Source organism: Dreissena polymorpha, chromosome 5, assembly GCF_020536995.1.
Source record: "Dreissena polymorpha isolate Duluth1 chromosome 5, UMN_Dpol_1.0, whole genome shotgun sequence".
Classification (NCBI taxonomy): domain Eukaryota; kingdom Metazoa; phylum Mollusca; class Bivalvia; order Myida; family Dreissenidae; genus Dreissena; species Dreissena polymorpha.
The window spans coordinates 41,182,463-41,207,113 of NC_068359.1; the positions used below are offsets into that span (position 1 = coordinate 41,182,463).

At 35.5% G+C, this 24,651-nt stretch overlaps 2 protein-coding genes and 1 long non-coding RNA gene across 4 annotated transcripts in view; 2 read left to right on the plus strand and 1 right to left on the minus strand.

The window, feature by feature from the left end:
• Positions 1–24,651, minus strand: part of LOC127881043 (uncharacterized) — a 57,564-nt gene that overhangs the window by 23,552 nt on the left and 9,361 nt on the right. The window lies entirely within an intron of this gene.
• On the plus strand, positions 41–4,659 carry LOC127881039 (uncharacterized). Its single transcript, XM_052428631.1, has 6 exons — positions 41–250; positions 600–719; positions 1,323–1,401; positions 2,576–2,743; positions 3,680–3,774; positions 4,558–4,659. The coding sequence occupies exons 1-6, from the start codon at positions 53–55 to the stop codon at positions 4,579–4,581; spliced, it is 684 nt and encodes a 227-aa protein (XP_052284591.1). The 5' UTR covers positions 41–52; the 3' UTR covers positions 4,582–4,659.
• On the plus strand, positions 6,303–13,038 carry LOC127881052 (uncharacterized). Its single transcript, XR_008049875.1, has 4 exons — positions 6,303–6,673; positions 10,521–10,639; positions 11,055–11,149; positions 12,950–13,038. It is a non-coding gene; the product is annotated as an uncharacterized LOC127881052 (long non-coding RNA).

The following is a 24,651-nucleotide window of genomic DNA, read 5'->3' on the forward strand; positions in this document are numbered from 1 at the left end:
AGCGCCTTATCTATGATGCCTTGCCACGTATAAAGCTAACATATCACACCCCATGCATTCATTTCAGATTGTTCGCTCCGTAAGTACATCGTTCAGCATGCTGGTAAGATTCTTTTTCCTCGTTGTCCTGTGTTCCATCTCTCGGGCGGCGGACCCGGCCCCGTGCTGCATTCCGCAACAGTTCAAAGCGCGCATGTACTCCTTGACCGCCGTTCTCACTGCAGGATCAACTTTACCTGTCATCAACGACGTATGATTTATATTGTATATCGTTTTTTTTTCTTCTCTTTTTAATTCACATATTTAAAATATTACAGTATAGGCATCGACCTAGAGTCGACCAGTTCAACATGCGCATTTTAATCGGTTGTTAATATGTGTTCATAAACATGTTTACATGATTGCGGTATAAGCAAATTGTTAGTGTACCACATTAACACGCTTTGTTTAATCGGTTGCTTTGTTCTTGAGTATTATAGTAATGGTTTATGCAAATTCACATGAATCAAGTAAAGTTTATATTTGAGACATATGTTAAGCAGACGATATTAAACAACGATGTTGTGTTCCTTTTCTGAATCCGGAATGACGTCATCCAGAATGTCATCCAGCTGACGTATGACTTCACGCGCCAGCAGACGCGTCAGGACGGTCAGAATCTTATAGATCCGACCACCGGGGCCAGGGCCAACTTCACTATCTTAAACGACTATAAAAACGTATGTAATGGCTTATTGATCGTTTATTTTAATTTATACATGACGGTCTCAAAAATGTCAACATCATCTTTTTAAGTAATGCCCATTTTCAAATAATGTTGATTTGCTACTTCCACTATATTATTCAGAGTCACACAACTTACAAAGTGCATACTGTAATCGATTTGTTATATTCAGTTGCCATCAACACAAATATTCTACGAAACATTCTAAATACAATAATTTCATTCTGATGTGCATTTTTCACAGAGTAATGTACATTTCCCAAAGTATATTTTATTTAAGTTTGATATTCAAACGCGAAGTGACATAAAAGTTTCATTATCGATGTATAATATATATTTGATATTACCATTAACAACAATAACCAACTTTACTTTATCCAAGGTCATTATGACAGATTGTATAACCGATAATGTACACTGTTTGTTGAATGTTTAAATGTAATGTTAAATAGCAATGTTCGTGCTAATGTTTTTTTTTTCAAATTTGCTATGGCACAATCCCTATTTCAATTACAACATATGTTCCATGTCTATTTCGCATGTGTACATATAAATGAACAAATGTCAATCTATTTAGATAATAAAATATACTTTCCAGCACCAAACATACACGATCAAGGGCGGAGTATGCACCCGGGAAGCCTTGAATCTACCCCTGGTCCCTCCCTGCATCTCAAGTACGCTAAATGACCCACCAGAAATAGAATACCATATGCAATATGCTGTTATTTACCAAAAACAGTTGATGGCCTTGTTTATTCCTCGAGAATTGTAATGCAATTAATCATAGAGTGATAGTTTTGTCCATTCGTCCGTTCTTTCGTCATATGTGCAGATTACCTTACCGTTCTTTCAAAAACAACACTACTCACAGTTTACCATTAACCTTATTGACACACACGTATTGGGCTATTTGGGCTGTTTCTTGCTTTACTATATTTTAACGTTTCTACTAGCAACAACATCGCACAATATGATGCGATACGACACGATGCTATACAATACAATTAAGTACTCTAGCTCATAAACAAATGCTGTTAATATTTGATACTTACACTGTTGTTGTTTTTGACCATAACCATACCACCCATACATCACCTTTGACTATAAACCACTCACACTTGCCAATCACATAACTTTTACAGTTTGGTCTTGCACCAATACTGCATGATACAACCATTTGATGCTTTAACTGCTATTTCTGAGGTAAAATTGTAACGCCCAACCTGGCATGCACTTGAACGTGGATCTAAAATCTAATTTTGATTGGTATCAATTCAATTATTAAATATATTTAGTCCAGCAACTACACAATTCATAAAACACTTATGGCACTATTGTTGATTAACACCATTCCAATTTACCCATCCTACCCAACCACACGCTTATCTTAATCGTGACATAGTTTCGAATTCATTTGAACCACCAACACACATGTGACAGGACGAGGGTAAGAAGAACTTGCTGTTTCGTCTTGCACTTACAATATGCGCTGTAATTCTTCGATATCAAAACTGGTGTTGCTTATGTCGTTGCCATGTACAACCATATCGCCCAACTTTTATTTTGAGCTCGAAATAGTTGAAATGTCATATCAAGCACCAACCGAATTCGTGTGTTTTGTCGAACATATATTCTTGTTAAACAGATTTCTGAGATGTGCTAATATTAAATTAAGTCATATTTAGTAATACATCAAAGGCTGTAAACAACATAAATTTGCATGTCCATTCGCAGGGCACGAATGAACTAATTTCCAGGTTCCTCTACTAAAAAGGGTATAAATTGTAAATTAACCTCAAATTTAAATATTTACCAACGAAACTGTTTATTCCTCGGTGTTTAATTCAGCCAACTTTACGTACGGCGGCACCTACAGGGTCGGATCCTCTGCCAGCAACACGCAGGTACAGATCTGGAGTGGCACCTATCTGGGAACGCTTTGGATGAGCAGGCACGTTTCCGACCAGAATTGCGCACCCGTCACTGTCAATTTCTTCGGGGACGCTCCCGACGGCAGTACGTTTTCAATGTGATATTCAATATTATATTTTATTAAATCATACTCAATTTTACGTTTAGGCCTATTCGGGAAAGCGGAGACGTTGGCAAAATGTGTTTCACTTTTATTTGTATATTTGTTTCCTTTTGATTTTCAGAAACACACATAATTTCATTTGACATATCCAACTTAAGTTACCATCATAGTCTCTAGCCTAATCGCGCCAATAGGTTACGCATGCGGAAATAACTTCCTTCTTTGCTCTATATCAAATATGCAATGTTTGATGTCAATTTCCAACATGACCAAGCTACAATCAAATATACACTACATATGTTAAGATGATAAGGTAATGCAGTTTTAAAGAATACCATTGAAAATAAATTCTGTACGCTGTAACGTAAAATATTAACATGAGAAAAAGCAAAGCAGTTCTTTCAGGCTTGTTGTTGTTGTTGTTGTTGTTGTTATTTTTGGGCATGAACACACACCATAATGTGTTAGGCTAGACATCACTGCAACAAAGTAGTGCGAAAACAAAGGCCGTTTATTTATTTCTTACGTATATATTCCTTAAATTTCATACCAAATTTTTTTTTTGTATTCCACTGGATCAGTTTTGATATTAAAAATAATATCAAACTGTTGACTGGTTTGACTAAACTGTTCTAAATGTTCATATTCAAATCAATGCTAAATCGTATCATTGATTTTGATGGATAGCAGTGGCGGGCTGCATCGAAAGATGGATATGCCGCTATTTTTGCATTCAATATATATGGTCTTAGTAAATCTATCATATAAACTTGAGAAATATAATTAACTTTTATCTGTAACTGCTTGTAAGTGCTTAAATATACAATGTAAATGCATTTCATTTGTCTGCTGTAATAAAGTTGTTAATATAGAAAAATATCTATGAAGCGATTTAATCGATGTTGATTTATACAAAGGTGCTAAACTGCTGACGTCATACCAGTTCTTGGACGTTAGAAGTGATGTCACCTTACAGGATAGCGACTTCAGGCGACCAGATGAGTGCAAACACGTACGCTGCTATTAAACGTTTCGCACGGCATTCATACTGCCGACATCATCTTGTTATATTTTTCATAAATGGGTTTTTAAGGCTTGAAAAAATAATTACATTATCACACTTAAAACTTAAGCATGGGGAACGTTTGATAAGCTTTGTTTTAATTAGCTAAAATATGCAATATTTTAATTGAATTTTACCTTTCATTTATCTTGACTTTACTACCAACATATTAAGTCTAAACATAGACATTTTTTAGTATATCAGAATATGTCAAGTTTAAGTTTCGGATCTTTAATACGAGTCGAATGTTGGTGGGTTTGTTCCATTTCGGAATAATACAAGCGGAAAACGAACGAATTATACATAATATTAGCGTTATTACCTCTAGCAGCTTGTTTTGTATTGGTTGACTGTTTTGTTGTTCTCTCAGACCATTATTGAAAGACCCTCTAACAAATATATTGCAATGTAAAAACAAAAAACAGGGGGTCGTGACCACTCTTCAGCCAGTTGTTATAATTTATTCAATTGCACGAAGTGCCAAACAAGGAAACTATTGGAAAATGCATTTGTGAATGCTGCATGGGTTACCTTTGTATAAGTGGTATTTTCGTTGTGTATAAATGTCTTAGAGAAGATCTTTAAGGAAATGGGGCGGTGTGATAATTTTAGAAGGGCCATTCTTTCATTATTATCATTATTTTATAATTCACGCATACTTTGAAACGTTTTATTTACCGAAAAAGTAGTATTCGCCATTAAGATTATTTCAATACTTTGTTCCATTTTCAGACCGAAACACCTGTTGGGAAGTGACCGATGCATGTAGGACTAGTTTCGCAATATCTTTGTTTTGTTGCTGGTCAAATAAAAGTATAAGTATTTGCTCAGGAATACATCTGTTCTTATTTCCATTGACATGGGGTGGGTGGGTGGCGTCTGGTTTCGAAAAGTTTGAAACGGATAATCATGAAACTTTGTGATCATGTAAGTAATCATAAGATATCGGCTGTTTTCAATACCAGATCGCCTGGAACACTTCTAAAAGATAGCTCTTGGAATATAGAAAAAAATTACCGTTTTCACTCTCAACCTAAAATATTTTTAATCGATGTATCATCAAACTGAATAACACTTCTTTGTGCATAATATCTAACTTAGTTTTATAAACAGCCGCATCGCTTGGAGCATTTTTAAATTATCGTCCTTGAATTGTAAATACTGCCAAATTTACCTTGTCGGCACTTTTGCTCTAATAGTTTAAATCGTTTCGTCATCAATTTGTGGGCATAAAATCTCGGCCAAGTGGGTAAACCAGCAAGATCGTCTAGGGCACTTCTGAGATTTTGCCCTTGAATAATGTATGACATTCTGTTTAATTGGCATAGGCAATCGGAAAAAATAAATAACACCACAATAGCTGTGTCCCCATTACTTTTTGTTCAAACTTTTTAAACGCAAATTTATACATCCTTAACTGATCTTTCTTTTTAATCCTGACCTGAGAACGGATGTTTTTTATGACAAGTTGGCATTTTTGTTAAGCTTATGAAATAAGCCATTCGTGTGTGTATTTTTAACAATTGTAAAAAGTGCTTTCCACAATTGTGATAAATGATAATAATGATTAAACATATAAAATCATGCAGTCCAATGAGTCAGTACGTCAACAACAATTTGGAAAATCTTTTAAACATTTCGTCAGCCGAAGCGTGTTTTTCGTTTTAAACGCTTTCAAGACGATGAACCTTTCGGTTTCGATTCTAAGTGGTAGATTACTAGTTCGTTAATTAGCAAGAAATTCGCTATTGTTCTTATTCGTGTTTAGTTTTATCATTATTGTATGTATGGTTCGCGCTGAAATGTGTATTTAAGGAACAAAGCGAACGTCCGAAGCGTTGATGCGCGCTGAATTGACTCACACATATTAGGATCAGTATCAAATTTATGGTAAAATGTTGGCCATGACTATACTTTGAGAGGTCAACATTCATTGCCAACACCGATACGACGTGACAATGCTTGACAAAAGCGTGATTGTGAAATAACCGTGACATACCATACGTAAATGTACAACAACCATGTGAACATTCATATGCACTTGTTTATCAACACCAATGATAATCGTTTACCATAACAATGTCATTCGAAGCGAATCTACGGTACAATGGTTTACTACTCCAACCTGCTTTATTTGGGCCTTTTCGGTAAATGTGCAGTTTTTTTACACATTTCACTGCAAGAAACTGATATCAGTACGTTAAAAGAGTGAGGTAAGATAATATATGACATCTTAAAACCAGATCTCGATCAGGCAACGTCTACGGTGCGTGGGACAAAAGGAACATTTTACCTTTTAACGGATATTTTTGTAATCATTTCCGATGTAATATTGAATTGTGACCACGTTTTCGATATTAGACATCTACCCGGTAAATAAATTATGTACATTTTGTATGTAGTATTTAATACCCAGGCGAATGCGGATTCTGCTTGCAAAAAAGACCTACTGACGGTTATCGGCGCTACCTCATTATTTGACACTTCGTCTTCTCTTACACTCGTATTATGCAGTATATAGTGCAGTTTTAGTAACTTCTAGTAGTTTTATCGTCACGAAACTGAACTCAAGTACGTCTCTTATCGGACTAGGAAAAAGGAACTCACAAAAACGAGGAAGACATGCGCGACAAAGTCTGCACACTTTGATTTAAGTATTTGTCTGAAGCTATCGCGGCAATACAAAATGATCATGTTGGTATGTTTAGCGTTCCTGTTATCACTTCCGGTGGTGTCGTCTGCAGAGGCAACCATGACGCCATGTTGCACACCGGAAATATTCACTGCGGAACTGTACGTGCTGTCTGCGGTGCTGACATCCGGTTCTTCTCAACCAAGTATCAGTAACGTAGGTTTGCGTCTGCAGAAACTCGTTGAATGATTTGAAACGATGTTTCCTCCGTCTTAGAGTATGGGTTTTTGTTACCGATGGAGTATTGTGTGCTTGTTTTCACTTATAAGAAAAAAGAAGGTATAAACCGAATGGATTTTCATTAAATGTTTGAGATTACCGGAACATGTACTAGTGGGAATTTTCATTTCCTCCGTCAAAAAGTGTGTTTTTTGTTTGTTGTTACCGTGGACTTGTTTTGTTGTTGTTTTCTCTCCGTGAAAAAGTGACAGAAAATGAAGGTATGAACTTCATGGATCCACTTTTAATGTTTGGGTGTACCGGTATATGTGCTAGTGGCGATGATCAAATTAGACTTAATTAGCGGTTATTCGGACTATCATAAAGATTAAAGGGGCCTTTTCACGGTTTGGTAAATTGACAAAATTGAAAAAAAGTTGTTTCATATTCGCAAATTTCGTTTAAGTTATGATATTTGTGAGGAAACCGTAAACCTGAACATAAAACCATGCTCTAAAATAGCCTGTGCATGCATCTTTTGACGGTTTGAAAACCTAATAAAGCGTTGCAACGCGAAACGATTGAATAATTTCGAGAGTTCTGTTGTTGTCGTTATATTTTGCGAAACTATGAGGATCGTTTATATGAAGTATAAAATACTTCGTCATTGTCAAAGGAAGGATGACCGAGTGGTCTAATGCGCATACTTTTCCCCCAAAACCCCAGGGGTCAGTGGTTCGAGTCCTGCTGAGGTTTCCTTTTTCCGTTTTTAAAGTTTAACTTAAAGGGGCCTTATCACAGATTTTGGCATGTTTTGAAGTTTGTTCTTTAATGCTTTATATCGATCAATGTAAACATTGGATCCAGTAAAAAATCAATAATACAAATTTAAAAACGAAAAAAGGTAACCCTCAACTATGATTGACTGGTGCCAGTGTTGATCTTTCATTAATGAAGATCCTTAAAGTTTAAGGATCTTCAATATTGAAAGATCAACACTGGCACCAGTCGATCATTGCATAATTAAAGTGAAAATAAGCTATCTTAATGGAGGTCTATTCACTCAGGGTGCTGTCCAATATCTTTGGTATTAAAATAATATAAATGATTGTTAAAGGAGTAAACATATAAGGCCTCATTGTGATTGATGTCACAATTCCAGACGTATTTTAATAGCTTGATATTCGAGGCATTGCATTCCAAACAATGTGCTATGCATTTTCCATCACCACTTGTGCAGTACGCACTGTATGTGTCGTGAATGAATGGCAATGCAAGCTTAATAATAATTAAGATCTCTTTCGAGTGAGCAAATATCGAAACATATAAGATATTTAACTTTTTGTGTAAAGCATACGGCAAAATGATAAGTAAAGTGCACGCTGAATAATGATACATTATGATATCTGTACGTTGGAAGAGGCACCTATTCAATAGTTGTTGACAGTACATTGATGTCCGACCTAATAACCTTAGGAGGATTCGCAGCTTGGAAGAAGACAAACTGGGTTTATGAATCAAGTTAACGTTTATGAGCTGCGTTCTGCGAAAACCGGGCTAAATGCCGCTGCGTACAGTTTTCGTCCCCGATTAGTCTGTGCATCTGCAAAAGATAATCAAGGACGGCAGTTTCCGCTTTTACGGTATATTTGTTTAAAAGAAATCTCTTCTTAACGAAAATCTAGTTTAGGAGAAAGTGTAGTCCCTGATTAGCCTGTGCGGACTTCAAATGCATTAAGCCCAGTTTTCCCAGAACGATACTCATATAAATAATTTCTTTTATTGTAATAAGCCACAGTCCCCCTCGTTTATAGGACGTTATTCACCTGATGTACGACTTCACGCGCCGGTAGACACGTCAGATCGGTCGCAAGCTGGTGGATCCGACCACCGGGGCGAGGACTAACTACATCATGTACAGCGACTATAAACAAGTTCGTGTTGAGTATGTTATGTGCAGGGTGTATGAGCCTCGCTATGGGAAAACGGGGCTTAATTCATGTGGGTAAACTGTCTTCCCAGATAAACATGAACACTTTCCTCTTTTTGTTTGTTTTAGTTTAAAGGAATTCTCTCCTAAAGGAAAATCCAGAATAGGCGGTTTGACTATTGACTATTGATTGGTAACTGTCTTAGTTGCGTAAAACATGGGTAATCAGATCTCGTCGGAACATCAGTTGAATTGATAATTACAATGCCCTGTTTAATTGTAAATGATGCCGCATGAATGCATAGTCAAAAAAAGCAAGTCGAAGCGGTATGTGATGTTTGATTGTCTCTGTCCTAGAAACGCCAATTGGTTTCCCAAAACGTTTGGTTGTGTATTGCAGCACAAGGTGTACACTCTAAAGAATGGCATGTGTACTGTGGATCCGCTAACAATCCCGATGACAGAGCCGTGTGTTGCTGGTAACCATACCTTGTTCTAACAAGTACGCCATTTCTTTAAACAAAAAACAACCTCCGTAGTGTGGTTCATCCGAGTCAGGCGAGCGGTTGTACAGTCCGGCGTCCGGGAAGTATTTTTCCTGGGCAAAAACTTTGTTGAGCATGAATTGATTTTCAAATAACTTGGAAGTGTAAAGTAGCATAAGACGGGTTATATCGAATAATCACGTCATTGCGTCAAAGGTCAAGGTCACATTTCAATGTTAAAGCTTCAATAAGAAATTCATCCAATAACTGTATCCAGGGAATATCTTTCTCCAGCATTGAGAAATATCAAAGAACTTGTTATCAGTGAAAGCATGAAAAAGGAGTATCTTGTACAAAACCATATCTGTGGTTCCAATTTCAGGGTCATGTGTCAATGTTAAAGCTCCAATAAGAAATTGGTCAAAGCACTTTGTCCAGATGGTATATTTGTCCAGCGCGGATGTATTTTCAAATGCATTGACGGAAAGAATGAGCATAAAAGGACATAATGCCTCATCCAAGAACACTGTCGCTTGTTCAGAGGTCAAAGTTACATATTCACTTTTAATATAGGGAATTAGTTCTCAACACCATGTTTAGAGCGTTCACTTTTTAATACCTTGATAGAAATGAAAAGTATTGTTGGACAGATTGTCGCACACAAGACCCAGACTCCTGCGTCAAGGTTACACTTAAAGGTCAAAGGTCAATAAAAGTATTTAGCCTAAATAGGACTTTGGGATAACTTGGTACAGCGAACACGATTACTACGACGAAGTGGAATACGATAGAACCAAATCACTAAGTCAACGTATGTTACAATTCAAATTAAAAGACAAATAGGATAAACAAGCCTTTGTCCAATCATTATTTGTAAATCTTTATTAGTGGGCGTATCTTTGGGCCAATGACACACTTGTTAATTGAAATTATCAATTTGCATGCTACAAACTATGTGCTGTTTTTGTAATTGTCCCAACGCAAGATTGCAAGCCTTGGCAACGTTTGGCTTTAAATACTTAGTATATTAATGCAGAAAACAGTTCGTGCTTAATATATATAGTCTTTCAAAACTTGCTTAGGCCATCGCAGTATAATAGTTGATATTTCTGATTTAAATTTCTCTTCATGTTTCAAGAGTTCTCTTTAGCTCTAACATAATATGCACGACTTTGCAACGTGTTATTTTTTGCTTGACTATTTAGAGTACGTGTGTAGTTAGGCACGTACACTATTATAACACATCCTCCCGTGACATACAAGTTTGGTTGTTTACATGGCAATATAAAACAAACGTTATTCCTTCTGAGGTGACAAGTGAGCTTCATTGGTCTTGTTTTTCTAACACTTACTAGACAGTATTTTATGTTATTTATTAAGCCAATTTTAACTACGGAGGCGCGTACCACATCGGTTCTGGCATCAACAGCTCTCAGGTTCACATGTGGAGCGGACTGTATCTCGGCGCTCTGAAAATGAGCGTCCACGTGTCCGGTAGTGAATGTGAACCAGTCTCGCTCCGCTACTATGGCGATGTCCCCGGTGTTGGTAAGCCTTACAAGCGAAAACTTGAATTGATTCATGAGAACGGTGTTTTCTTATTTGTGTCCCACAGAACATCTTAGTAAAATAAGCACAACGCTCTCAGGACCCGAGCAGAATGGTTTAAAGACTTCAGATTTGTTTGAATATACAGTAATGTGACGGCTGTTTTTCTAGTCTGTCTATTTTGTGCGGAACATAAACGCTAAAATTGTCCGACTGAATGGAACAAAGTTATGCCCGAATAATCTTAATATCGTATTCCGGCCGTCAGTTAATGTGTACGTCTGTCATTCACCAATCTTGAGTTGGTGAAAGATATTACACGAACGTGTATATGGGTTAGAGGATGCAGAAAAAGGCTAACATATTTAAGCATATGATCTTAACAAGAACATGATTAATAAATAAGTGTTCACAGGCGTACAACTGTTAACCACCTCACTGTTTCTGGCTGTTACAAGGTACACTTCACTACCTCCTGCCGTCTTCAGCCTTTCAGACGAGTGTTAACATGTACGTAGAAAGCTTTTACAATCATTTACAAGAGTCCCGTTCTCGGAAAACCGGGCCTAATGCATTAGCGAAAAGTGTCGTACCAGATTAGCCTCAGCAGTCCGCACAGGCTTTTCAGAGACGACACTTTCCGTTTGTATGGATTTGTTGTTTACAATAAGTATCTTCTAAACGAAAATCCACGGTGGGCGGAAAATGCCGTCCCTGATTAGCCTGTGCGGACTGCACAGGCTAATCTGGGATGATTTTCGTTTAGATACTCAATACTCATGCATTATTGTGATTATACGGTTTCAAAACGTTGCAGTACCAAAGCACGTCTACGAGTTATTCTGATACTTCGCAAATTGAATATTCTCAGCTAAGTTTTTATATATTTATGAAATATGTTAATAAATGAGGTGTGACAAAAGTGTCGTCGCTTTGTCCGTTCGTCCGGTCTTATTATGCTTCCACAGACTTCCATGCAGTTTACCATTGTGTCAACTAAATTCCTCCGACAATTTAAACCATCAAACCACGTGACACCCGTAATTCCGGCACTTTCTGCACGATGTTATAACAAAATATGTGAAACCTGATCGATCCATACTTGGAAATGTTTATATGTAACAAGCAACCTGTCAATTAATTACACAAAATATTGCCTTCATCTTCCGACCCATAAACGCTTTATAAATGCGTACTGTTCCAAAGTAAGGTTAAAAGGTCAATAAAACACTTTGCATTTTCAAAATGGTTGCTGTGAATTTGACAATCTCCACGCAGAGTTGTCGTTCCTTGCTCTCACATACAACTCTGCGTAAGGCTCAGCCTGCCATTTTGTCTACCAAATAGGTAAAACCGAACAAACGCATTTAATGTATATTTGAGTGGATATTTAAGATCACATGCATTAAATTAAGAAATATGACTTTTAAATTTACGATAAATCGTGCAAAAACGTGTGAGTTTTAATGCAACTCTTTGGAACTATTTTATTGCCCATTTACACAGATGGAATCATTCCACGCACTTCACAAATGTAAACAATCGTACATATTTTTTATTGAGTGACGTTAGGCATTGCTTCGACGTATTTTTGTATGTTGGTTTCTTAACATAAAAAAACATATCAATTTTATAATAATTAATTAAGACTGATATAAAATATCATGGTATGAGATGGTTTTCTTTTTAGCAGTGAATACAATGTAACCGTCGTGCAAGAGATTGTTTAGTATACTGTAACCTCAATGATGAACGCTTGGAATGATCATGACATGAATGAGACGCTTTAATATCAGTAGTCCGTTCTGAGCCCAACACAGAGGTAAATGTAATGTAACCGTCGTGCAAGAGATTGTAAATTTGAGTACTTTATCGATGTGAGGGCATGAAATGAAAACGCGCCATGTCTTTACCTTAAGAGTCACATTTGTGTGTGCTCGTTTAAATAATACTTTGGATTCATGGGGTTTTCTATTGCCGAAACGAATGCTAGATGCCATTCCACGCGCATGAACCGTTACGCTTGGATCACGGTCAGGTCATTCTTGAATGAAACGTCTAAATTGGCTTTGTGATTATATGCGATTGTTTGCCCTTATAACTTGGTCATGAATGAATGCAAATAACATGATGTATGCGTATTTCAAATCAGATCATTACTGACTTTAAATTTCCATACCACAATAAGAAGTCACAGCGTAATCTGTTGGTAATCATGAATTGTATTGCTATGCATGCTGTATGAAAACAACGCATTGCAAAATTCTGCCACATATTTAAGCATAATACATTTGTTTATATGTGTTTCAGCTTCCTCAACTTCAAGGGAAATAAAATCCTAGGAGTGACCATTTTAAATTGAAACATTATTTTGTTCTGATAAAATATGACAGATCTCATAGCGCATTCAGGTGTTGCCTTTTTAAGTGGTCTGCCGACACAAGTTCTGGTTTGTCATTGTTGGTGTCTTAGACGCACATGTCATTGTGCATACCCCTCTGAATCGTATATATGGGCGAAACATGGTATATTAGTACCCGGGTAGAGCCCACATTGGAACCATACAGGCCTGCTTGGTGCCTTAATGGTATAATACACAGATAAATCAATACATATGAGCCGTGCTCTGTAAAAAGGGGGTTTAATGCATGTGCGTAAAGTGTCGTCCAGATTAGCCTGTGCAGTCAATACAGGCTCACCAGGGACAACACTTTCCGCCAAAACTGGATTTTCGCTAAGAAGAGACAATCTGTAAACGAAAAATACCATACAAGCAGAAAGTGTCGTCCCTGATTAGCCTGTGCGGACTTCACATGCAAATCTGGGATGACACTTTACGCACATGCATTAAACACCCTTTTCACAGAGCACGGTCCATTTATTATTATATTGCTAGATCTTTGTAAAAATACAATCCAAACTACAATCAGATAAATTTCGAAATAAGAAATTTGAATACTACCGTGTGCCCTGTTTAAAAAGTGTTAGGGACATAAAAGAGAACACACAGAGAATACATTGCTAAATAATGTATTTTGTCATAAAGGATTTTAACATATTTTGTGACTTATACACCGAGATTTATAAATAGTTTAGTTATAAAAATTTATACATTTGGCATATTCAAAGTCTTAAACCCAAACCAAGATAAATCATGATATAAATTTCATCACATTAATAAGTAAGATTTTCAACAGAATAGTCTCATAATTACATAACATTTCTTCAGGTCTACTTTCTTGTTTTAAGCCGCTTTTTTTCTTTCTCCAACATGTTCTGTTACTACCTGTAATTATTTTTATAAAAGTAGGAATGTTTCAAGATCCTGCTCTTTTAACAATTACTACATACGACTATTAGCATCCTTTTAAAACAATTTATAAGCATAGATAAAGTGCATAACCACTTCATTTCAGATTCATATTTGTTGATTTATATATTATTTTATTAATTTTGTTACATGAAGACAATACTAATAACAAACATACAAATCCCTCTGTCGAAAAATATTGTCATTTACAATTTAACACATAATAAAATACTTTAAAGATGCAGTATTAATATGAATATAAATCTTTATGTACATATGATATCCATTAAAATTAAACCTTTAATTTTTTTTAATTCCATTAAATGGGCATTAAATTCAAGCAGTAAAAATAACTTACATGTTCCAAAAAGAGGCAGGTCAAGAAACGAATAAATACAATAAACAATCACAGAAAAACATATCCAGGGTAGCATTTGTTCATATATTATTAAAGTAAGAGTGTAAAAACACACCTTAAACAGGCTATATAGAAACTTGTTGGTTCCTCTTTCACATAGTACTACGCTTTCTTAATAGAAGAAAACATATTTGTTAAGTTAATTGGAAATAAAACAATTTTGAACCCATGATCTCCAACGTTAATTCTTTTTTTTTTTGAAAATGCATTTCATCTTTAGCAAGATTGACATATAATAGCACGAGATTTCATGTTTTCATAGGGGCAAAATCAAGCATACCCATATATAACCTGCGTCATGTGAAAATGGGTCTTATGCCATATGCGGCCAGGGTGGCTCAAGACCAGCCTGCGAGTATGTGCAAGCTTGTCGGGAGCTCCCGTGTCCGCTGATGAAATAACGCAATCTTTTGTGACTTTATAACAGAAAGGGTATCTCCTGACAAGACTGCGTGAAATTTAAGATGTTTATAATGTATGTATGCATAGCCCTATATAAAAGTAGAAAATCAGATCGCAAAAAAAAGGTCAGTCTTTTTCACATATCATGCAATAAAAACGTTTCAGTTAATGCAATTAAAAAGGTTTCAGTATTGCCATTATTAAAACACAAAAACTGCTTTGCGTGTGGAACATCGATTTTCTAATGCAAAAAAAGACATTTAAAAAAGATGACATTTATATGCTATTAACTATTGTTCTGCATATATTTCAATATTGTAATAAAACAAGACCTTCTTTTGTGAAACACAATCCCCCGTTGAAGCCGCACAGCAGATATTTAAGACAAAATTGTAAAGTCAAAGGCCCATAACTTCGACAAAAATCAATGGACCGGAACAAAACTCACTCGTAATCTGTAAGTCATGTTGGTAGACTCACATACCAAAAATCAGCTCTTCATCTGAAATCATTGCCAAAAAAAACTCCGGACGGTTATTATAAAGAAAATTTCAAAGTCCAAAGCCAATTTCTTCTCAAAAAATCAATGGACCGGAATGAAACTCACACTTCATCTGTACGTGTGAAGTACTTCAACCATAACTACACATCATTCATAATTATGATTTATGAAGCTACAAAATGTGAAGCACATGATCAGCAAAATTTTCGACCGATGCATGAAAAAATGAGATCAGCATGACTAGACATTTAGAGTACTAATTGAGACTTTCTATTTACATACAACATTTATGTAAAATATACATTAACTATCTAGTCATGAATTATATATTAATTTTGGTCATGAAATGAAATTGCAATATGAACAAGTGGCCCAGAATGGCAGTATATTATTACAAAACTGTATAATACGGCATGGCCATTTTTTACTCATGTAATAATGTATTTGAATACATGCCAATCTATATAAGTATACCATATTGTGCAAATTGTGTATATTTGTATATATGTGTGTGTGCGTGCGTGCGCTTCCATGCGTGCGTGCATGTATATAACTTGCATCTTTGTACTTATGTAATAATGTATTTGAATACATGCCAATCTATATAATTATACCATATTGTGCAAATTGTGTATACTTCTATGTATGAATGTTTGTATGTATGTGCGTGCGTGCGCGCATTCGTGCGTGCGTGTATGTTTATTACTTGCATCCTTGTACTTATGTAATCATGTATGTGAGTACATGCCTATCTATATAAATGTAACTATACTATGATGTTATATTGCTCAAATTGTGTATAGTTGATTCCAGTTTAACATCTATTTCCAACAGTGTATGTGTAAGTGTGTGTGTGTGCGTGCGTGTATGCTTGTGACTTGCACACTTGTACTTATGTAACAATACATGTAAATACATGCCTCTGTATATATTTATGCAATGTTGTTATATTATGAAAATTGTGTATAGCTAATTCCAGTTTAACATCTCTTTCCCATGTTTAAAACCTTATGCCGTTGCTTCTTTGTATCAATGGTATACTACACGATACCACGTATACTGGTATTGGCTGTTTAATAACACATTCAGACAATATTTTTTAGAGATGCCGACAAAGTATTTCAGGTCACGTGGGTACTTTTAGGTCTACATCTGTCTAGCACCTTTCACTTTCTAATGTATGTGTCAACACTCAGTTACCTTTTTGCTTGATGTGATATGTTATTTGTTTACGATTCAAATATCCCTAGTATGGCGATGCGTAACAATCTGATTATTATATCTTTATTATGCTTGTTTTCTTTACTCTAGCCTTTTTCTTCTCTTCTCTCCTAAAAGCTCCTCATTTTTGTTCCTTTTTGAAGCAGTTCTGTAGCAAATGTCGTAATCAAATTGTAAACTCAGCCTTGTCGCAATTTGTCGTCATGATCAAATGCAACAAACGCATCATGTCAGCGTTTCTGGCTCATCTCGTCTTAATTGGAGCATATCATTATGTTGTACATTAAACAGAGAACAGAAAACGCTACCATGATTGCATATAGATTATCAGCTTTTTGTCCACTCCTCTTACACGTATTATATGAATGTCAATTATGGCTAAATGATATCAGCCTCTACTCACTACAAATAAGTGTACACCAGTCTATGAACATGTCAATGAGTATTGAACACCCATGTAAACGCGCCCTGATAGGAAAAACTATACATACTGATATTATTTTTCTAAAGAATCTACTTAAACGCTTCTTGGTTGTTTTAGTATGCTGTTGGTTCTTTTTAGTTCTTTTACGATTAGGTGATGTACATCCGAACCCAGGGCCCTCTTTGTCTAATGCATCTCTTTACACAGATGCAAACAGTTCTTTATCCACTTCCGATGATTCAGCAACAAAACACTTAAGTTTTGTTCATTATAACATTCAAAGTCTTATGCAAAAATTAGATCTTCTTTACACAAGGTCTACGTGAATTTGAGATAATTGTTTTTACTGAAACATGGTTAAACTGTTCAAATTCATCTACTGATCTCCTCTTTAATGGCTTCCACCAACCAATTCGTAAAGATCGACCATTCGATTCACATGGTGGCGTTGTTATTTACGTAAATGAAAGTATTGCTTTCAAACGCAGACATGATCTTGAATTAAATAACGTAGAATGTATTTGGATTGAAGTGTTTCCCTCAAGAAATAAATCTATTCATTTTGGCGTATTTAATAGACCGCCAAGTGCGAATAGATCATATATGCATTCCATAGAAGATTCCATTGCGCTAGCCAGAGAAACACAAATAAATGATATTATTATAACAGGTGATTTTAATATTAATGCTCTCGCTGAATCGACTGCACGAACAATTAATGAATTATGTCAACAGCATGACCTAACGCAACTTATAAACGAACCAACACATTATACTGAACATTCATCTTCCATAATTGACCTTATCTTTGTAAGCAATCGGAATATCGTACTTCTTTCTGGAACAGGCGAACCCTTTTTAGATCAAACTGTTCGGTACCACGGCCCTGTTTTTGTGACATTAAAATTTACAAAACCAAGATGTAAAACGTTTTATCGTAATATCTGGCGTTACGACATTGGGGATTATTCTAAACTACGACAATTAATGTCAGATACCAATTGGGATCTAGTAAAATGCGAAGATGTTGATATCTACGCGGAAAACATAACTGAAACAATATTGAACATTGCACGTACATGTATTCCTAACAAAAATGTGTGTATCCGTTCTCGAGATCTTCCATGGATTAACAATAACATAAAGAAAAAAATTCGTAAAAGGAAACGTCTATACCAAAAAGCAAAGCAATTTAACAGTATTACTAATTGGTCAAATGTCCGTCATGTCAGGAATGAGGTTGTTCGACTTTTACGTAATTCGAAAATTGAATATTTTAACAGTGTTGCACAAAAACTCAAGTCATCCGATCTCTCCGCTAAAGACTGGTGGACAACACTTCGAAAATCTATTCCCAGTAACACAAATAACTCAATTCCGCCTCTTTATGATGATCAAACCGATATTTTTGTAGTGGAGGATAAAAGTAAAGCTGATATGCTCAATAAGTACTTTGCAAGTCAGTGTTCAGTTGATGAAAGCAACCATGATCTTCCACCTATGCACCATGCAAACTCTAACAGCCTTCAGTCTATACATATAACAGAGGAGGAGGTTATTGACTCAATTAAATGTCTAAATGTAGGAAAAGCGTCCGGTCCCGATGGAATAGATAACCGAATCCTCAAAGAGACAATGTTTCAATTAAGCTACCCCTTATGTGATTTGTTTAACTCTTGTTTAAATACTTGCAAAATGCCTTCTTCTTGGAAAAGTGCAAATGCGTGCGCAATTTTTAAAAAAGGCGATCCATCCCTAGTGTCTTATTATCGTCCAATATCACTGCTAAATACTACTGAGAAGGTCTTTGAGAGGATATTACATAAACACATTTTTAATTTTCTTCGTGCGAATGAATTTTTTGCTCCCACTCAATCTGGTTTCTTGCCTGGTGACTCCACTGTCAATCAGCTTGCATAGATCTATGATACATATTGCAGAGCCCTAGACAAAGGCCTTGAGGTCAGAGTTGTATTCTTTGATATCAGTAAAGCTTTTGATAAAGTATGGCACAAAGGTCTATTATGCAAATAACAACATGCAGGCATTCGAGGAAATCTTTTATCGTTTTAGTCAAATTATCTTACCGATCGTAAACAGACAGTTATATTACCAGGATCGCATTCAACCCCTATTGAAATTCTCGCCGGAGTCCCTCAAGGCTCTATTCTAGGACCACTTATGTTTTTAGTGTATATAAATGACATCATTTCTGATATTAATGCACACATATATTTGTTCGCTGATGACACCAGTCTTTTCATGGTCGTAAATTCACCTAACGTTACTGCAGCAGTTTTGCAGTCAGACATTAATACAATTTCCAGCTGGGCTGAAAAATGGTTGTTATGCTTTAATCCATCAAAATCCGAATCAATGCTGATTTCTCGCAAAATAAATAAACCAACTCATCCACCATTGACTATGCAACACCTTGATATTCCTATTTTTGATGTCCATAATTATTTAGGTGTTTTTATGTCCAATGACTGTACATGGCATGCACATATATCTTTTGTAAAGTAAAAGGCATGGACACGAGTTCATATAATGCGTCGATTGAAAATAATGCTTGATAGAAAAGCTCTCGAAAAAATATATGTATCGTTTATAAGACGATCCTTGAGTACTCAGACGCTGTATTTCATAATTGTACGCAATATGAAAAAGATGAACTAGAAAAAATCCAAATCGAAGCCGCGCGAATAACATCCGGTTGTACACGTCTAGTCTCATTAGAAGAACTTTATAATGAATTAGGATGAGAAACTCTCAGTCAACGAAGACACAAACATAAACTAATATTAATGTACAAAATGAACTCGAACAATGTTCCAAACTACTTACAGTCTCTTTTGCCCGCAACAGTTGGGTCGAGTAACAATTACTCATTAAGAAATTCGTCACATTTCCAAACAATTCAAGCGCGAACGTCACTTGATTCAAATTCGTTTCTTCCGTCCACTGTATCTGAATGGAATAATCACCCCGATGACGCCAAAAACGCTGAATCGATCAATTCTTTCAAAAGGCTCATTAACACAGATCGACCGATTGCAAATCCCCTATTTTCATACGGCGAAAGACGATCTCAAATGTTACACACGCGCCTAAGAACAAAGTGTAGTGCTTTAAATGAACATCTTTTCAGACGCAATATTATTACATCGCCGTTATGTCAATGCGGACGTCGTGAAACAACGTCACATTATTTCCTCGAATGCACTCAGTATGCACATATTCGCGACCAACTTCTTAACTCAATATCCGTATATTCTGTTCCCTGCATTAAGCTATTCTAAATGGAGACAACACTCGTGACTTCTTAACAAATACTACAATAGCTGATGCAGTTCACAAATATATTGTAAAACGCAATCGATTTGATTCTTAATATGCTACAGAACGACTCTCAGCCTTCTTTCCCGCTTTTGCCATAATCATGTATTTCAAAACATCTCAAAACTTCTTATATTCTTTCCCACGAACTCATTCAGTCCTTTTCCTTCACCCTTCAATTGTTAACCTATAACAGTTTTGTTTTCCTTTTTAACAAATGAAACTCTATACTCAGAGTTTCTCTTTCTTTTTCTTGCATGCCAATATTATTGTGTAATCATAAAAAACAACTATGTTCGTCTAACAACATGTAATTGTATTTGTATAAGAAGAAGAACTATATAAGACATTGTCTTTCGTTCCCATCCTATTCAAACATGTTAACAGTATAAATGTTGTATGTAATTCGATGTATAACAATATGTATTGTTTCAAATAAATATGTTTAAACTAACAACAGATACAAATGAAATATGCAATTGACAATGTACAAACGTATGGCAACCTGTCAACAACAGATAAAAGTGAAATATCCAATTGGCAATGTACACACGTATGGCAACCAGTCAACAACAGATAAAAGTGAAATATCCAATTGGCAATGTACAGACGTATGGAAACCTGTCAACAACAGATAAAAGTGAAATATCCAATTGGCAATGTACAAACGTATGGCAACATGTCAACAACAGATAAAAGTGTACCATCCAGTTGTTAATGTACAAACGTATTGCAATCTGTCAACAGCAGATAAAAGTGCACCGTCCTGTTTGCAATGCACACTAGTATGGCAACATGTCAACAACAGATATAAGAGCATCATCCAGTTGGCAATGTGCAACAGTATGGCAACCGTAAACAACAGATAAAAGTGAACTATCCTGATGGCGATGTACAACAGTATGGCAACCTGTCAACAACAGATTAAAGTTAACCATGCAGATGGCAATGTACAATAGTACAACATACAACCAATTAAAACATCTTTTTCATTTGCCAACTTTTCCTAAATGTTAAATTAACACTACAAAAAAAAAAACACAGCGTAATGTCGACGCACAATACAACACCAGGTAAACTTCTCTGTTACTATGTATCATACGACGTCTCATTGGAGACTTATCAGTTGGCACGGATGGTTACAAAGCTGTGCGTTGGTCTTCATAAGAGCCTTGGAAAGCACAGAGCTGCCATCAATACTTAACCGTCACAATATTGCATTTTGTATGTAGAAGATTCGTTTGTTTAAGTAAATTACGAATTAACTTTAGTTTACAAATTATTATATTGAAAATACAGCGAAATGATAAAATGTATGAGATTTCAGTGACGGTTTCAACCAAAGAGACTATTCATGTACACGCTGGGTACGGTGATACTTCGATAACAGATGGCACTTCGATAACAGAGAAAAAACAAATGAGCATGTGGATCAACACGATCGTGTTTAGTTTTACTTATAGCAGGGCTCTAGATAACGGGAGAGAAGCGGGTCTTTAATAAAGAGGCAAATACAGATTTGTTCTTCATAAAATCCCATGTCGATGTTGTTAATAAGAATCGAAACATCAAGACGATTCTAATGCGTAGCCACACAATTTAAAAGATTAAGCAAATGAAAAACTCCCTTTAACTAGATCTTCGCCCATATGGACCAAAGTGGTTACGCAACCATAACGTTTGCTCGAAGTGCGATTTAACTGACCTTTAAAGGGGCCTTTTCACGTTTTGGTAAATTGACAAAATTGAAAAAAGGTTGTTTCAGATTCGCAAATTTTCGTTTTAGTTATGATATTTGTGAGGAAACAGTAATACTGAACATTTACCATGGTCTAAAATAGTCATTATATGCATCTTTTGACGATTGAAAAACCCGAAAATTATAAAGCGTTGCAACACGAAACGATTGAATAATTTTGAGAGTTCTGTTGTTGTCGTTTAATTTTGTGAAACTACGAAGATTGCTTATAGAAAGTATAAAATACGTCTCGTATTCATACTTGGCAGGATGGCCGAGCGGTCTAATTGGTTTTTACTCCAGGACTCCGGGGGTCAGTGGTTCGAGCCCTGCTGAGGGCTATTTTTTTTCATTTTTTTAATTTTATTCTTGATTTTTTACTGGAGCTTTTTAGATCCAATGTTTACATTTATTAATATAAAGCATTTTATGACAAACTTAAAAACATGCCAAAATCTGTGAAAAGGCCCCTTTAATCAATTTTATTGTTGAATAAAAATAGACACAGTTAAGAATTATGTCATATTATTGAACATATTCCTTCTTCTTTTAAATGTATTCTTGTTTTGTCTTTACACGGGATCTGAACCCATGAATAAGAAAACTATACCAAAGTATAATTATATATATTGTACAGCACCGACATACAGAACAGAGAAACCTTCCGAAATCTTGGAGCATTGTGTCAAAGGCAACAAGTGCGTGAATTAAAACTATATAGAACTAATTCTTCAGAACGAAACTGGATTGCTTTGTTATTGCCTGCTTCCTATAACCGTATTCCACAGCGAAGTTCGCATGTCTGATTCACTAAAAAGAATGTGGTATATCTGGAAAAAGTGTCGAGTAATCGGGAATAGAAGTGCCATTGTGATTGAGATGATCGGTAAAAGAAGTTTCCATAAAAATGATGCACCCGACTCTTGAAGCATTTGAAGTTCCTCAAATGCCTTTGTTAACTAAAATGTAACACGTAGTAATATTGATGTACATATTGATCTTATATTTTGAATAATAAGCACGTTCTGATTATTTTCGAAATATTTTTATTTTGTTGGAGTTTACAATGAACATCCAATTCATGCTGTAAATCACTGGAATTTTAACGTTTTTTTTACATATAATCCACCGTTATTTTGGGAATTTCTTTCTACGCAATACGAAGTGATATATCATTAATCGGCAAAACGATGCTCCGTGTCTGAAAACCAAATGAACAGGACATAAATGCAAAAATAGCTGAATAACTCACCTCTAGCGCGTGGCATATGTTGTTCTCTGTTATCGAAGTGTAAATGTTATTAAAGTATCGCCATACCTAGTGTTCTGTAGGCTATTTAGTTTTGTTAAATTCGTTGTTGTTAATTTATGACATTGTTCAGCTGATTAAATGCCATATGTATTCGCAACTTCTGTACATGCACGTGCAACAATCATTAATAAAACGTACACTTTAAAGGGACATTTTGACGGTATTGATCTTGAAAATATTTATCTTAAAAGGCAATTGAAAAAGAAATGTCGCAAAACTCATTGTGCTCAATTCTCGTTGATTACAAAACTTTATGCAATTGTGAAGTAGTATAACTTTATGGGAGTAACTTTTTATTCATTTTTTGTGTGTCACCTAGAATCCAATTTTTTTTGTTCACGAAACAAAGCAGCAATTCATTACAAACACTGAATACATCAAAACAAATGTTATGGTATATAGTTTAACGACGCAAAACCAATATGATTTCCTTTCCAATTATTGTAATAAAAACAAATATAGCATTAGAACATAATGCTCATTTTAGAAATATTACAAATATCAAAACTTATTTTTTTAACATGTGCTATAATTAAGTTGTGTAGCTCACTTATTACAACATTAATTGTTAACATATGATATTGGTAAGTAACAATATGACAAGATTTAAAAACGTCCAGCGCTATCTTGGAGATAAATACCGTATTAACAATGAACATCCATTTGATATTTTGCAGTATTTCCGATTTGTTTTGTCATTAAGTGATTTTACTTACAAAACAAAAAAATGGAATAGTTTAAAATAATTGGAATAGTTTTCAATGATAACAATTACATGGAAAATGATAAAATAAACAAATTGTTCCTAGTTACGTGACGATAATTTTCTATGTTCTGATTTGGAGGTCGATATAGTTGTGGGATGTTAAGTAATTACCGTGGCATTTGAATGTTAAGAAGGTGATCCTATCAAACGAAATGGGCCTCGCTCAGTATAAAGGGGGTTAAATGCATGCGCGTATCTTGTCTTTTCAGATAAGTATGTGCAGTCCGCACAGGCTAATAAGGGACGCCAAAATCCGACTTACTGGCTTTTCGTCAAGAACAGTATTCCTTAAAACAACAAATGCAATAAAAGCGGAAAGGATGATCTGCACAGGCTAATATGGGACGATACTTTACGCAGCTGTATTAAACCCTCTTTTGATACAGCGCGGTCCAAAGGGGCCGTCCATAAAGTATGTCACGCTCCAGGTGGGGGAGGGGTTGTAAGAAAGTGTGACATTTTGTGACATGGCGGAGGGGGTCAGGCCATGTGTGATGTCACATATTAATTAAAACAAATATTTATAATTTATTTATTATTTCTTTAGTAGAATTTAAAAATAAATTTTAAACAATTTGTG